General features: G+C 49.5%; 1 protein-coding gene across 1 annotated transcript in view; it reads left to right on the top strand.

Annotated features, from left to right (window-relative positions):
• The first annotated feature begins 2,225 nt into the window (after positions 1–2,225).
• The window catches only part of LOC108928597 (collagen alpha-2(V) chain-like), a 29,905-nt gene continuing 15,676 nt past the window's right edge, over positions 2,226–16,454 (top strand). Inside the window, exons 1-4 of the mRNA XM_018742591.2 lie at positions 2,226–2,405; positions 15,818–16,039; positions 16,217–16,233; positions 16,339–16,371. Of these exons, the coding sequence (XP_018598107.2) occupies positions 2,315–2,405; positions 15,818–16,039; positions 16,217–16,233; positions 16,339–16,371 (363 nt within the window). The 5' untranslated portion in view covers positions 2,226–2,314. The remainder of the gene's footprint in view (positions 2,406–15,817; positions 16,040–16,216; positions 16,234–16,338; positions 16,372–16,454) is intronic.

Below are 16,454 nucleotides of genomic sequence, written 5' to 3'. Positions count from 1 at the left end.
GGAGCTGTTATTATTATTATTTGAAAAAATTAAATACTCAGTGTAGCAGTAAAAATATAAAGTCTAAAAGCCAAACATAAATGTGCTTTTCTTACTAGTTACTCTGCCTATCTGTGAAACACCACCTACAGGGAAAATCTTAATTACTTCCTTTGTTTGTACTAAACATATTCATTTATTATTTTGTTATTTTCAGCTTTTACACTCAGTTCCATCCAGGGCTCTCTGCTGGGTCTTGTTATTTCGGGAAGTCGCCCAGACCTCAGGCCTCTCAATAGGTAGGTAGTTTCCACAGGGCAGGGCACTCTGGGCACGGACTGGCAGCGATTCAGGGGCGGAAGCATCTGCAGACGGGGGCCACGTGACTATCCGAACCCCCCCCAACCCCTTAGGTGTTAACCAGCATCATTAGGACAGCTCAGCAACAGACAGGGCAGGGAGTGAGAGAGCGAGCTGGGTGGGTACGGGGAGAGAGAGCAGGGAGAGCTCTCTCTGTTTTGTCCATCAGTGTAGAGTGTGTGTGTGCGTGTGTGTGAGACAGAGTGAAGGAGAACACACAGCGCAGCTGGTTCCCCTCACGGAGCAAAGAGACGAACATGGCTCAGTTCCGTCACTTTTTTCACTCTCTGATGATGAGAACAGACCCGTGTTCACAGGGGCACGTCACCATTAGGACGGGGTTCGAGACAACAGACCCTGCAGAACATGGATTTAGTCATAAAATACATGAATAACCTGGTCTGTCTGGGCAGAGATACAAAGCCGAGGTCCCCTGATTGACGAGCTTCAGGAAGCAACTTATGTCCACGTCTCGGATCCCTGGCGGAGGGAAAAATGGAGTAAGAGCCAAAAGATGGTCCTGTCATGCGGTCTTTATATGAGTTTATTCATTTTATTGTTTTATTTTTGATTTTATCGTTGGCATGACAGTTTTTAGGATTTATTTGTTGAATAAAGATTTTCATTGTCAGAAATGATGAATGGAGAAATTTTTACCTCTCAAGTTGGACATCGGGGGTGTGGTGGCACAGTGGGTTTGACCGACTCCTGCTCTCTGGTGGGTCTAAGGTTCGAGTCCTGCTTGGGGTGCCTTGCAATGGACTGGTGTCCCGTCCTGGTGTGTCCCCTCCCCCTCCAGCCTTGTGGCCTGTGTTGCTGGGTTAGGTTCTGGTTTGCCACAACCCTGCCTGGGACAAGCAGTTGCAGACATTGTGTGTGTGTGTGTGTGTGTGTGTGTGTGTGTGTGTGTGTGTGTGTGTGTGTGTGTGTGTGTGTGTGTGTGTGTGTGGAGCCAGACACCTTTGGTGGGCTGGTAATCTGTTCTGATCCATAAAAAAGGAGCCAGAAGATGGTAAATTGTGACCAAGAGACAAATAGAGACACAGCTGTCCCAAGGCAACCACCATGATCACCATCATGTTGAAGTGAGAGGAGAAGTAACTGAAGGGGGGAGGCAGGACCTATTGCTGAAAAGGGGAAGGGCCTATTATGGAAATGAGTGTGCTACCTTCACACACTTGTGTTGCACCCACAACTTGATTTGTTCAACTTACCATGGTAAATAATGTCAAACCTATACAGCCCATCAAAAAAATATGTGTTTCTACAAATGATATTTCCCAAAAGCGTTAGGGCAGGTATCCTCGGCTCACCCCCCAGTGTACGGACTGCGCGACAAAGAACAAACAGGCGCAAACAGCTGCATCTGTCGAAAGCTCTGAACAAACAAACGACTTTGTGTGCAAACGGACGTCTCGCATGTCCAACGTCCTTCCTCGCGTCCATCCGAAGTGTCCCGGTGTCGAGTTCGGGGCTCCGTGGCACATGGCGCAGCACCCCAGATGTTTACGGCGCTGCCTGGAAACCGGTGAGGGGCCAGAAAGGGCTGAGGGCCCCGGTTACCGCCACGCGCAAACACACACGCAGAGCCCCGTGGGCTCTTTCTGTTTGTACTGGTTGACGATGGCGCCTGTGGAAGAGCGGTTAAGAGCAGACTGGTTTGATCGGGGGGGGGGTGGATTTCCTCACTGTGGGGGCCGCCTGGGGGGTGAGGTGGTAGGGGTGGGGGGCAATGAGAACTCCCACAGAGGAGGGAGGAGGGAGGAGCAAGGAGATGGGGGTTGCCTGCATTCTTACTGAATGCACTAACCCCCCTCAACCCCCCCCCCCCCCCCCCCCCCCCGCCCCAGGGGCCTCCCCCCAGAGCGTGGGCTGGGCCCCGGCACAGACACACAGCGCTCACAGCACTCACACAGCGCTCACACGGCGTGTGTACAGTGTTCTCGTCCCGTTCCTGCTGCGGTGAGGCACAGTCATGGTGAGCGGCGTGCCGTCCGGGACCCTTGTGCTCGTCGCTGCGGTCGTGGCCCTCGGCGGCCTCACGGGGGGCCAGGACACCGAGTACCGTAAGTGCACCTCCCTCTGCTGCGTCCTCGTGTCCCGCTGGAGTGCGACGCAGGCACACAGTCGGTGTTTGACCGGCGCGGGGAAACTGCACGCACGTCTCATGATCCTTTGTGTGTTTTCATTGGCAGTCTTTCCATTGTCATCTCAGAGGAAGTTGAGTTAGTTGAGTCTGCGTTTGGGTGGGAATGGAATGGAGAAACGCTTTATTGATCCCGGGTCGCTTCGCTGTGACGTTTACTGAAAGGGTCCGGCGCTGCCGAGCTTTACACGCACAGGGACGCACTGATTGGCAAACACACGACACACGAACGGCGCGGAACGTCGCATCCCTCCTGTTACAATGTTGCCGCACTCATCTGTCAGTGTTGTTACGAAGTCCTAAAACTCTGTGCTGTTACCGTTATGTTACACTGTTCTATCAGTGTTGTATAAATGTTGTATGAGCGTTGTTTCAGTGTTGTGTCAGTGCACAAGCAGAACGCTGGAACTCTGAACACTATTATCCAAACCAAAAATTCATCTTCTTGTCATATTCTGTTCAGTTAAGTGTAAAAACAGAGTTATTGCTGCCGGACGTTACTTTTGTCCGATGAAAATTGCCGAGTAGATGCAGTCACTCGCAGGCAGGGACACCGACACCCCCGCACATCGACTTTCTTTGCATGAATGCAAAAACCAAGGGGATTTTCCTGCAACACCAACGTATTTCTTCCCTTCCGTACAAAACGCTTCTCGCTCGTTGCCACACGGCTGCAGTGTCACAGCACATGGAAGGACGATCGTGGTTTTTTCAAACTGGTGATGAAGTGATTCAAAAGGGGACGGAGAACATTGTGGAAACACAGGAAGGAGAAAGTCAAACAAGCGCAACGAGAGCATTATATTTCACATACTGTACACACTGTTTCAATTACACGCTCCTGCGATGATGTCATGGCCTTGCTCTTTTTCCAGACCTCTGCATGATGTCATGGAGGCCCAAACACCCCGTTATTATGGAGCTGTAATTGTAGGAACTTTTAATGCTCGGAACGAGTGGCAGTAGGAGTTCTATATTACAGTCCAGTGGATGCTCGGTGAAAGAATACTGAAAATGAACGAAAATTCCCACCGATGAAGGAGAGCGGAGACACCTCTAAGCCCCTGTGGGAGACCCCGAAGGGCGCCCCCTTGTGGCCGTGGAAATCTGAAGGCGCAAAGGTGTCGTCAAAGGTGAAGGCCGAAATGCCTCTCTTTGAGGAACGCTCCGGAAATGGCTGTAAGAATGGCTAGAAATTATGAAAATATCACAATAATCAGGCTTTTCTGTTCAGCAGAAATCACTGCGGATTGAATCATTCAGCTAGAAAACATTCAGTTCTTCCTGTTGGTTCAGAGGAGCTGCGGTCGTTGGGACTGAACTGTCCTCAAAAGGCGTCGAGACACCGCTTTGCATTTCAGGATCTGAATGGTAACGTGAAATTTTCTCGGCCGAGAGGTTCGCCCGACTATTTCGGTACGTAGCACTTTATGGCTTGGAGCGAATGACGGGTTTCTAAATTCCCCTGTATAATAGCCGGGGCTTCGGTGGTGCCTCTCAGCAGCTGCTGACTTGGTCAAAGTCCTGCCAGGCGACTTGCAGACACACCCAGCCGTGCGGTGTACAAATAAGAGGTGTCCGCGTTTTCGAGGCCCGTGCGCTCTACCGCCGTGCCACCTCAGCCCAGAGCCAGCCGTCGTTTCCAGAAGCGTATTCTGAAAGCATGTTGCCAAGGCAACGGAGCAGAGGCAAAGACAAAAAAGACACTCTGTGCCCAGGCCACGCGGTGAGTCTCCACAGTGAGTGCGGAGACTCGGGTTCGAAATTGTGCGGTGACAGTGGAGAGCGACCGCCACCGCCACTCGCACATCTTCCTAGAGGACAAACTTTAACACGGTAAAAAGAAGCAAGACAGTTACAAACGACAGAGTTCTGAGCTCTTTGGAATGTCTGGTGTTTGCTATTTGCTCATGGCTCCTCCCTGCAGAGACAGAGGCCGTGTGTCGCAGGAACACAGATATATTCCTGAAGACAGGGAACTGGGGTAGGTGGGCAGACACAGGGAACACTTGTGTAAACAGGCGGCACGACCCCCACGGCTCACAAAGCGCGTGACCTTCGGACGACCTCTGGACAAGAGCGCAGACTCCTAGAGCGCCCTCCGCCATCACAATCGGTGCGTGTTCAACGGCGACTAGGCGATGTACGACGACATCGACTTTTCGCAGAGTACGTCCCTCAGAGAGACGGAGAAGGTCAGGGAGCCACAGTTCTCCGACCGGAGTCGTGTATTTTCACTTAAGTCCCAAGACAAAGACAAATAAAGGTGGATAAATACAGCGTTCAGAGTCCTGCAGGAGTTCCCTCCGTTCAGAAAGTTTTACTCATAAACTGGCCAGTTGCGATTCCAGCCCCAAACGTTCATAAAAGCAGCACAGTTGCTGTGAAGTCAATTCCAGACATTGTTGCCACATGAAGTCACAATGAGCAGATTGTGTTTCCACACAGAAAAACGTGCGCATTAATGACTGGACCCTCTCCATGGCCGCACAACACATCCCTCAGATGTGGCACACATGACACGCGTGTCCATGAGAGCTCCTTCTTTCACACTCAACTATTTTTAAAGGGGACGGTGGCAGCGACACAAAAAGGGAGTGATGAGACAATGGCGCAGGGCCCATGTGGCCTTGTACTGATGCTGCGCTCCTCTCCTCTCCTTTCCTCTCCTCTCATCTCCTCCCCTCCCCTCTCTTCTCCTCCTCTCCTCCTCCTTCTCCTCCTCCTTCTCCTCCTCTCCTCTCCTCTCCTCTCCTCCTCCTTCTAGTCCTCTCCTCTCCTCTCCTTCTCCTTCTCCTCCTCTCCTCTCCTCCTCCTTCTCCTTCTCTCCTCTCCTCTCCTCCCCTCTCCTCTCCTCCTCCTTCTCCTCCTCTCCTCTCCTCTCCTCCTCCTTCTAGTCCTCTCCTCTCCTTCTCCTTCTCCTCCTCTCCTCTCCTCTCCTCCTCCTTCTCCTTCTCCTTCTCTCCTCTCCTCTCCTCTCCTCCTCCTTCTCCTCCTCTCCTCTCCTCTCCTTCTCCTTCTCCTCCTCCTCCTCCTCCTTCTCCTCCTCTCCTCTCCTCCTCCTTCTAGTCCTCTCCTCTCCTCTCCTCCTCCTTCTCCTCCTCTCCTCTCCTCTCCTCCTCCTTCTAGTCCTCTCCTCTCCTCCTCCTTCTCCTTCTCTCCTCTCCTCTCCTCCTCCTTCTCCTCCTCTCCTCTCCTCTCCTCCTTCTAGTCCTCTCCTCTCCTTCTCCTTCTCCTCCTCTCCTCTCCTTCTCCTCCTCTCTTCTCCTCCTCCTTCTCTCTAGACCTCTCGCTCAACTTCGAGGGAAACGCAGTGACAGCTTCACACACATCACGTTCCTCCAAGTGGACTGTGTGACACGTACGTGGTGAAGCCGGAGTCCCCCGGACAGACGAGTGTGTGTCACGCCGAAGCGCTGTGGAAAAACACACGTCATGGCCGGTGTGTTCCCACAGTTTACACAGCTGCGAAACACGGGGCTCTTCGGAGTCCCGGCCGCCTCGACGCCACAAACGCCTCGACAGATTCCATTAATTGTAATGCATACGTGTCCTCAATTGTTATTCGCGTCATGTCGTGAACACGCCACAAAATTCCTTAATCCTTCCCGTCTGACTCTTTCAAACTCCTACATGTAGTAAGGAGCCCCTCGGGCCCATTCCGTTCGCATCTGGATTTGTTACATTCACTTCCACTCACAGTGTTTTCAAAGTCAGCAGTCAGCTCTACTGTCACTTCCACAATATGTTTAGAACTTGGGATGAACTTTGATTCCAGTCACACGTGTTCCAAGTAGCCGAACTCGTGCAGTACATACAATTATGTCCCTTTTCTCTTCCTGCTCTTTTTCTAGGAATGATCACCTCTGGCACTGTCACTGTTCACTGTGAAGCACTTTACAAGCATCCCCCCTTTTGTGTTGGCAGCTGCTTACATTTACTCATTTCGCTGAGACTTTTCTCCAAAGTAGCTTACAATTATTTGCCCATTTTTAGATGTGGGTAAATTTACTGGCGTAATTTAGGATAAGTACCTTGCTCAAAGGGGTCGTGGTGGTGCGGAGGCTTTGTCCAGCCCCTCGCTGTTTGGCAAGTCTGGGGTTCGAGTCCTGCTTGGGGTGTGCGGTGGTTCTGTGTTTCTCCCTGCGTGTGCCTCCCCCCAGCATGCGGAAAAAAGAGCAGGCACATCATTCCATGGGACTGTTGCTCCATTCCATTGCTCCCTTGTCTCGAGAACCACGTGAGTGGGCGCTATAGGTCAGCTTTGACTCGGTGGCACCGACGATGACGACCGTGCTCAAGGGTGCTACAGCTGGGAGTCGAACTTGTGACCTTTGGGGTGAAAGGCAGCACTTGTAACCACTACGCTACCAGCTGTCCCCTTCATCCCTCATTCCTCGTGCCGGAGTGTGTTGTGTGGAGGTGTGACGGGCACTGTGGTGAAGTGTTTCACTGTGTCTCTGTCTCACGGAGACCTGTTGCTCCGTCAGTGTTTCAGTGAAATTACAGTGAGCTGCTCTGCTGACCTGAGACTATGCTCAGTGTGGTCACTGTGAGTGACGGTTGGTGCTCCATTCACTCCTATTTATATATCGAGGCGTATATAATATATGTGTGTGTGTGTATATATATATATATTCACACACACACACACACACACACACACACACACACACAAACACACACACTCGCTGACAACAGCACATTCCCACTTCATGCCCATCAGCATTTTTGCTCACTGTGAAAAAGCTGTAAGCTTTCAGGCAGAATGGGAGCAAATCCAATGCTCTGCTGTGTTTTACAGAACGCAGTGAAACAGGATAATTGTATGTTCTGGAACAGTTCTAAGGGTTCATGTTCATTTTGGAAGTGGCTGGAAACTTCTTGGTACCGCCACACACACTTCAGCTCTTCCACTCATGAGAGGCGTCTCAGAGACTTGAGCTCATATACAACTGGTTAGTTTATAACAGATTCCATAACTTAACGTAACATCATTAAATGTGGCCCCTGTGCCAACGCACATCTCGCCACAATGCGTTTCCCAAGCACGCACGGTACGGCTCTGCTTTCACTCGACACACCCGTTGCGAGGGGTCGCGATTGCGTTTGCCTTTAATAACTCAAGACATGTTGCGGGTGCAGTCCGTGAAAGAGGAACGTCCAAAGGTAATTTTCCTGTCAGGGTAAACAGCAGTGCAACCGTGTAGCTTTGATACAGACCGGGTCCTCAGGCCTCACGCTTCCGGCACTTTCTGGCACCCACCAGACTATGGGAGTAGGAGGAGGGTCACTGTGGGAACATTTCGCATTCAAATGTCTGACATTAACGGCCTGTGGAGGCAACGAAGCCATTAATGGCTGGGCTTCTTGGCCTTTGACCTGAGTCCTGAGCTCTCCATTTCTTCAGGGGCCGCTTTCCCTGTGGAATTTCTCCATTTGGTCAGTTCAGCTGTCCACCTCTCAGGGCTACCTGTAAATACATATTGATGCATACAGTATATCATACGGTTTCAGCACTGGCCGGGGTATGCTAATGTGGTTCTCGAGTCTGTGGAGAGTAAAGCCTGCTGCTCCTCTCTACATGGGCCGTGTTTCAATGTAATGGAAAAAACACAAAACCAGGCGTGTACCTTTGTTTCTTTGCTAGGAAAAGTCTCAGATACAGCTGTAATAAATATGCACGTTATTTTAGCAGTACTAAAGCGTCTTTTATGTGAATAAATGTAAATGTAAATGATAATAAGCTGAACAAAATCAGTCCTGCACAGCTCTTTGAAGATACCCCACCTCAGTACCAGGAGCCGTGTTATGCTTCTCTTCCACCTGAGCGCGTTTCAGTGCTTATGTAGTTAATGGTGGCAGAAATTGTAGAAACTGAGGCAGTGAATGAAAAGCAATTAAGAGTAAACAACAAATGAACTGGCAAATCTGAGAGACTTAGTAACTAGAATGTTCATAACTCTGGGTATCAGCATGACGAAAAAACCCAGGTTGCAGAGCACCTGTGACATATGCTATTTCAGCAAAAATACAGAATCATGGTGTCACAAGAGATCAGAGAATCTGGGCCTTTCTTCTCATGTTCATGGCCATTTCTCTTTTCCACAAAATAGTTTGCGTGATAAAACTCATGCAATACCGACTGCTTGTTTGTGTTTGAAGAGCTGTTTCGGAATTCAAAAATGTGACCTTGTGGAGCGTGCACTGTGAGCGAGTGTGTTGCGGGGCACTCGACGGGCCACACTTATGTAGAGAACGAAGGGAGAGAGGGGACGCCGGCCCTTTAAGGAAGCCTCGCTCTCTGCTTTGTTGTGCTGCGGTTCAGTGAGTGATGGTCCATGGAACACCGATCACTCGCAGCCCCTCTACAGGAGCCCGTTCTGATGCGGGAGATGCAGCCTCTTTGGAAAAGTAGGAAAGCAGACAATAAGGCAGCATATGATATGAGAGGACAAATGAGTCACGGAGCTCACTGTGATCCGAGTCGAGAGAAACATCATTCATTCCCTCTCCTTTCGGCCAAAAAGGCCCCAGGTGTTCTGTATACACATGGAAAAAAGGTTAAAAACCATGTTTAAGGATACAGCGAGTAACATTCTTGGTTCAAATCCCCTTCTTGCTTCAGTTCCCTTGACCATGGTACTTACCTGGAACTGTAAGGGTAATATTACAGTAAACGTTACTCAGCTGTAGAGATGGACCTCACGATGCAAGTCACTTTATAAACCCAAAAATCTAGCAACATGATGTACAGCAAAAGAGGGTGACATCACTGAATTGTGATGTCACTCAGCGGCGATGTCATCGGACTGCAGAAGAGCTCTTACGAACGTGGATACGAGAGAGACGAGCTGCCAGCAGCGGTATGACACCGAGGACAGAGTCGACTTTTGCACCGTGGTCTCGGTTCACACCAGTCTCACGTGTGTCAATTCCAACTGGCTGTGTATTTTCTGACTGATGACATATCCAAGTCCAGCTCCAGTTTGTCTGTGTCTGCTTGGGGTGAGCGAGGAAAAGCGAGGTAAACAGAGTAAAAAGAGTCTGAAGGGACGGAGAGTTTTCCCTGGGATTGGGAGCCTTGAACACGTACGACTCCTGGAGGTCGCTCTACCTGGGGGCCCCGTTTGGTGTAGTCCAACGTAGGCTGTGAAGGTGGCGTGTGGGACGAGCAGCCGGATGGGGAGCTCGCTGTCCAACAATGGCTCGTCCACAGGTCGCAACAGCCCCCCATGGTGTCACTGCTGTCCCGATGCTGCTTATGAGCAAATGGTCAAGGCAGAAGTTCTGAAAAATACCTAATAAACAAATAAAGTAAAATGATGTTTTAGAGAAAAACTGATGTAGTAGAACTTGCTCTTTCTGATGATAATCCCAAATGCCGACTTGAATATGTGGTAAATATTTGTAGAATGAAAAGGACGCAGGAATGCGTTGGCACATCGGAACATTTTTCTCGTATTCACGCTCTGATGGGGCTGTCGTTTCACTGTGCTCCCATAGTAAAGCACTTCTTGACATGGTTTATGCTTTCTTTTGACTGGTGTGGCCACGAACCACGTTCTCCGCTTTCCATGTTTGCTGAGACACAGTGGTCAGAGGACATTTTCGGCATCAGAGGACGGCTTTCTTGTGTTCGGTTCACAGGTCGATATTATCCAAGAGCGAGGCTGCGCTTTCTGACACGAAGGGACGTTGTTTCTGGCACTCGAGGTTAAGATACCCAACTTTGAAATAAACATTTCATAACTGAAGCAGTTATTTCCTGAGGCAGAAAGATAGAGCTTGTGACGGTGCGCAACGACTTCTTTCGGACTTTCAGCGGAGTCTCCGCAGAAGTTCAGCGGTCAAAAGAAACTAAGCATCTTTTTATAGTGTTATTTTTATAAGAGTAAAAACCCCACAGAGAAAATCCAACATGCGCATAAAACCATGTCCATTTCAGTAAAATGATGGGTCTCTACATAAAGCTCATCTCATTTTCACCAAATGACTGGTGTCCGCAGGGAACCCACTTCCTGCGGGGCGTTTTCCAGGACAGAGGACAGAGGGCCGAGGACCAGGGCGGACGCCCGTGTGCGTGGAGCACAGCTCTGCGTCCGCACGTCCACTTCGCAACGCAGCACGGCATCAATGACGTTCGTAGGAGACTGCTGTGTTTGTAACTCGCTGCGTTCATGATTCACCGGCCCAGGAAAAGTGTGAAATGTGTGCTGTGGAGTTCATGTGAACCCAGAGTGGAGAACAACTGGGAAAACAGGAGCGCCAGGGCAGAGGAGGCAGCCAGCTCATATCTAACAGCCAACAGCTAACAGTTAACAGCTAAAAGCTAACAGCTAATGACTAACAGTTAACAGCTAATGGCTAAAGCTAACAGCTAACAGTTAAAAGCTAATGGGTAAAAGCTAACAGCTAACACAAAAGCTAATGGCTAAAAGCTAACAGTTAACAGCTAATGACTAACAGATAACAACTAACACTTAAAAGCTAATGGCTAAACGCTAACAGTTAACAGTTAAAAGCTAATGGCTAACACAAAATCTAATGGCTAAAAGCTAACAGCTAACAGGTAACAGTTAACAGCTAATGACTAACAGATAACAACTAACACTTAAAAGCTAATGACTAAAAACTAACAGTTAACAGTTGAAAGCTAATGGCTAACAGCTAACACAAAAGCTAATGGCTAACAGCTAACAGTTAAAAGCTAATGGCTAAAAGCTAACAGTTAACAGCTAATGACTAACAGATAACAACTAACACTTAAAAGCTAATGGCTAAAAGCTAACAGCTAACAGTTAAATGCTAATGGCCAAAAGCTAACAGGTCCTCAGTGGCCGTTAATAACTGACATGTCATCAGCAGCATGTTTTAGAGGAGAAAGCTCTCCCGCTGAGAGATGGAGCTGTGATTGGCTGTCTCTGGGGGACACGGGACACTGTTCATGTGCCATTTGCCTGATGATATATTATACAGTAGCTGCTGCGTATTAAACTCTGCAGAGTGGCAGGTGTGTGACGGGCGCTGTAATTTACACACAGTCAGTGTGGTGCCACCCTGTGTGCACACGCACATCCCAGGGAGATGAAGACTGTTAACGCTCACAACTGCTGATAACTGTCTACAGCAAAAGTGTGTTATTATAGTCCACTTCTCCGCCAGTTTTTTTTGTTTTCATACTGCCAAGGCCCGCATGAAACTGTGGCTCAGTGTGTAGCGCTGGTGCCTCACAGTTCCTGAGCTGTGGATTCAAATCCAGCTCACACCCTGTGGAGTTGCTAGGTTCTTGCTGCGTTTGCGTGGGTTTCCTCCCACAGGAGAGGAGGGTGGGGACGCAGGTCCATACTATCGAGCGGTCGCTGCGGTGGTGCAGAACTGGCCTTTCCAGACAAGGAGCGCAGCAATTTGGAGGGCCCTCCAGAAAGCAGAGGTGTTTAACAATGAAAACGTGGAAAATGTGGTTTGCCCACTCCTCCTGTTATGGATTTCAAAGATTCTTAGTTCATTAAAAGTTGCATTTTCTTCATTTGTGAATTTTCGAAAAATGTCTTCAAAATTTCTTGTCAGCCTCTGTTTACCTTCTGAATTGGTAAGTGGCAGTGAAGAGCACTGTGTGTGGGCTGATAACGCTACACAGAGTTCACTGGAAGTTGCTTCGAAGAAAAGTGTCAGCTAAAATACACACGCGTTTTCTGAACCGCTCGTCCCATACGGGGTCGCGGGGAACCGGAGCCTACCCGGCAACACAGGGCGTAAGGCCGGAGGGGGAGGGGACACACCCAGGACGGGACGCCAGTCCGTCGCAAGGCACCCCAAGCGGGACTTGAACCCCAGACCCACTGCGCCACCGCGCCCCCCTTCTCAGCTAAAATAAATAAATGTAAATTTTACGGGAGCAATTTAGAGCAAGTACCTTGTTCAAGGGGACTACAGTCAGAGGTGAGATTCAAACCTGCACCCTTTGGGCCCAAAGGCTGCTGCTGTAACCTCTTCACTACCACCTGCCCTTTCTTCAACCATATTAAAATTAATTTGAATTTTAATGCAGATCAAAGTTAACTAAAATATTAAAATTATTTCAGAATTTTTTTGCATCTAAAATTTTGACAGATACTAAACACTAATCATATTATGTTTATGCAAATTATGTACAAGGGTAAGTGAAAAAGTGTCCTCAATAGTGTTTTAGTATTTTTATAAACATACCGTAAATATTTTTTATTAACTTTTTATTGATTGTGACTCAGTGGTAAAAGCGGCTTTAAGGCTACAAAGAAAACGCGGACCCAGCTTGTGTCAGAGAGCTGAGCTGAATAGCTAGTGTGTTTCAGTGAACATGTTGCCGTGGCGATGGAAACGCAGCAGCAGTAGTTTGTATCTCAAAGGTGAGACGGCAGTGACTATGAGCTCTTAAAAGCCCAACGCTGGCTGATCTCTGACTCGCCGGAAACAAGGGAGCGCCGTAGAGGCAATGCCCAGAGCCAAGCGTACACCTGTAACGTGACACTCGCTTGTTCTCCTCTCCTGGATTCGCTGGAATGGCGCTGTGGGACAGGGAGACACCTCAATCAGGAGCCTGAGCTGAGAACACACATGCGGTCAGCAATCCACTGCGGGCTCACCGTGTTCCCTTCCACAACCCGACCTACACGCTCGTCCATCTCGCAGGAACCCGCCTGGTTGGGTGTGGGGTCAGCCACAGTGTGCAGCTGGTTCTCGCCACCCTGGACCCCTGAGAAGATGTCAGGCTCAGAAAGTTGACGCCCAGCAACATGGGGGGTGGTAGCAGTGACTGCACAATGCAGGTAGCAGAGCGCAGTAATTAGGGAAGTCAATCGAAGGTCCTGGGTTTGAGTCTCACCTCCAGCTGTAGTTACCCATGGTCAAGGTACTTACCCTGAGCTGATACAGTAAAAATTACCCTGCTGCATAAATGTGTAATCAATGTTAGTGCCTTAACACTGTTAGTCATTTTGGGCAAATGCATGAGACAGGTGAATATTAATTATGATTTCATCAAATGATGGGGGGCTGCAAGGCCTAATCTGTGTGTGACACAAACGCTGTTTCCATGTAATCAGTGAGCTAATGGTTCGAGGCGTGTCCTCCTGTTTTACTGTGGAAATTTTGCGTGTCCATGGGTTAGGGTTAGGAGTTGGAGGCGGGGCGCTCTCCGGTGGAAAATCGTTGTCAGAAAGTCTCCTTCCTGGGCTGGAGGGGGTGCAGCGGGGCTGCGGAATAGCCAACATCTGCACAGCATTAGCTGGGAGGGTGAAAAGCGACCGCGGCTATTTCCTTCTCCATGGAGCTTTGGAGGGGGTCGTCATGTGAAGCCAAACTCACGTGTTCTGCTGGAGCGTGGAGCCGCGTGCAGAACGACACGGCTGTGCATTGAAGAAACGGCGTGGGCCCCCGCCCTTCACCAGGGACGTTGCTCCTCACCCAGAAGCAGCCGGAAAGGCACAGGTTTTGCGGAGCTCTGTTTAAATTTGCTCCAAAGTACTCCAAGAAGTGCTCAGAAGTGCAGCCTTTCACTCGAAGGAAACGGGTTCCAGTCACAACTCATGCTATTGGACCCTTGATAGAGGTACTTACCCTGAGCTGATACAGTAAAAATGACCTTGCTGGGTAATTGGGTGAATCAGTGTAACTAAACACAGTAAGTTGCTTTGGAGCAGAGTGTCAGCTAATTGAATGAATGTAAATTTAAGAACCTCCTTAGCAAGACAATAACATAAAAACCAAGTGGCTGTATATAATATGCGGTGCAAACGTGACCTGTTCTGTCCATCTGCCGTGTATCTCCGGGTCGTCGGTGCCTGGCAATGGAACCCAGGTCAATTCCTGGCAGCAGCTGCAAAATGAGTGTCAGAGTGGAGCAGATGGATGTTGGACAGGCCGACTGACTGGAAAAAGACACAAACAAGTACAACAGTTTTTTATTATTAGTCATGTCCTTTATTATGTTTATAGAGAACAGCTAAACAGCAGCTGGAAACGCTGGACATGTCAGCTTACGTGTGTAAGGACTCTTATAGCTCTACTTATCATCATCAGTTACTTTTAAACGCTCGACACTCGGAGATGTTTGGCACTCATGAATCTCTCAAGCTGCGAAGGCTAAACGCTCGCAGCACCCAGACCTTCGGTCCCATTTTGGCTCCGTGGCGCCACCTGCTGCCTGGGAGTGGAACAGCGGTGCATGGGGCCCACACCTCCACTCTCCTGCTTCTGCCTGTGAATATAAAAAGGTGGCCCTGGTTCCACATTCCTTATTTTATGATATTTTTTGAAAGAAACAATTCAATGAAGATTTTTGTATGGGGCAGCTGGTAGTGTAGCGCTTAGAGCTGCTGCCTCTGAACCCAACAGTGGGAGGTTTAAGTTTCACGTCTGGCGGTCGAACCCTTGAGCAACGAACTAACCCTAAATTGCTCCGGTTAAAAAAAGACCCAGCTGTTTAAATGGATGAATAATTGTTTTTTTTTGCGCTGAAGAAAAGTGTCAGATGAATGTAGAATGAAAGCAGATGTACTGTAGACTGCTAGGCAGCTGGTCAGTCTGCATCGTAATGTTCTCACCTTCGCAGACACCTTTATAAACCAGACCCCACGGTGCCACTTTCAGTGAAACACCTCTGTTCCACCTGGGGACACCGTGGATGTGTGTGAGGCATCTGAGGTCAAACAGAACGAACATCCACCGACGCGATGCTGCTGTGGAGATTGGAGCCGCTTCTCCAGAACTTTCTGTGGGGGCCGCTTGGTCCATCCGCCACACGGTGATGAATACTCTGGGTTGTGTGATTCCCCTACCCAATGCTTTTCTTCAAAGTGACTACAGTGTTAAGCTATTTATGATTATTTACCCATTGATACTGATGGGTAATTTTACTGGAGCAACTTAAGGTAAGTACCTTGCTCAAGGGTACTACAGCTAAAGGTGGGATTCAAACCTCCACCTGTTGGGTCCAGCTCTAAACACTAAACCACCAGTTTGTCTGTTCTCAAATATGTTCGTATTCATTTGTGGGAAATGTGAGCAGATCAGCGAAGACGAGATTTTTCCGTGTATCAGGGTAACAGCGACCCGCCTCTGTAGAGTAACTGATCACTGATCGTCGTGTTTTTCCACCAGTGAAATATTTTAACCTTCTGTTCCACGTGTGCAGATGTGTTTGCAGCGGGTCTGTGGTGCTGTGGGGACGGTCTTCGTCCTCGTATTATCGCTCTTATTACACTGTCAGCACCTGGAGAGTGTGGAACAATGTGATGCCAGGTGGTGCTTTGGACCAAACTGTGACCTCTGACCCCTGCCCTCTGACCCCAGTGGACGAGCTGAGCTGCAAGTACAAAGGGCAGGTCTACGCCAACAAGGACGTCTGGAAGCCGGAGCCGTGCTGGACGTGCGCGTGCGACGCCGGCGCCGTGATCTGTGACGAAATTGCGTGCGTGGAGGTGACGGGCTGCGAGAGGGTGACCATCCCCCCCGGAGAGTGCTGCCCCGTGTGCGAGGGTGCGAGCGAGGACCACAGCGCCAACGGGCGGAATGGTGAGGACCTGCACACACGGGGCAGGCATGTCATAGGGGTCACAGGGGTCAGTGAGCGTGGTAAAACTGAACACACTTAGAGAGAACGAGCGGAAACAACGTACTGTGGTAAAGAGTGTAAAAGTTGAGTGGATGTGGCCTTTGGTGACGCCTTTCTTTGTGTCTCCTGTTTTCCAGGGGGCCGAGTCTACAAGGTGAGTGTTTCCTCTGGGCATCGGCACTCTTCGGGCCCCTCCCCTTCATCACGTCGCGTGTGTGAACGGACACACGACACGGGCTGACTGTATCATTCTTTTCAGGGTCAGAAAGGTGAACCTGGAGAGGTGCCGCTGGTAAGAACACGTTTGAAGCTCGTTCAGTGGCGTCTGTGTGGAAATGCCCTCTGAAATGCTCTGCATCTCACGCTCCTCTGTCC

The sequence above is a fragment of the Scleropages formosus genome, chromosome 12, assembly GCF_900964775.1.
Source record: "Scleropages formosus chromosome 12, fSclFor1.1, whole genome shotgun sequence".
In the NCBI taxonomy this organism is placed as follows: domain Eukaryota; kingdom Metazoa; phylum Chordata; class Actinopteri; order Osteoglossiformes; family Osteoglossidae; genus Scleropages; species Scleropages formosus.
The sequence above is the reverse complement of the archived record's forward strand: the minus strand, read 5'-3'. Positions and strand labels throughout refer to the sequence as shown.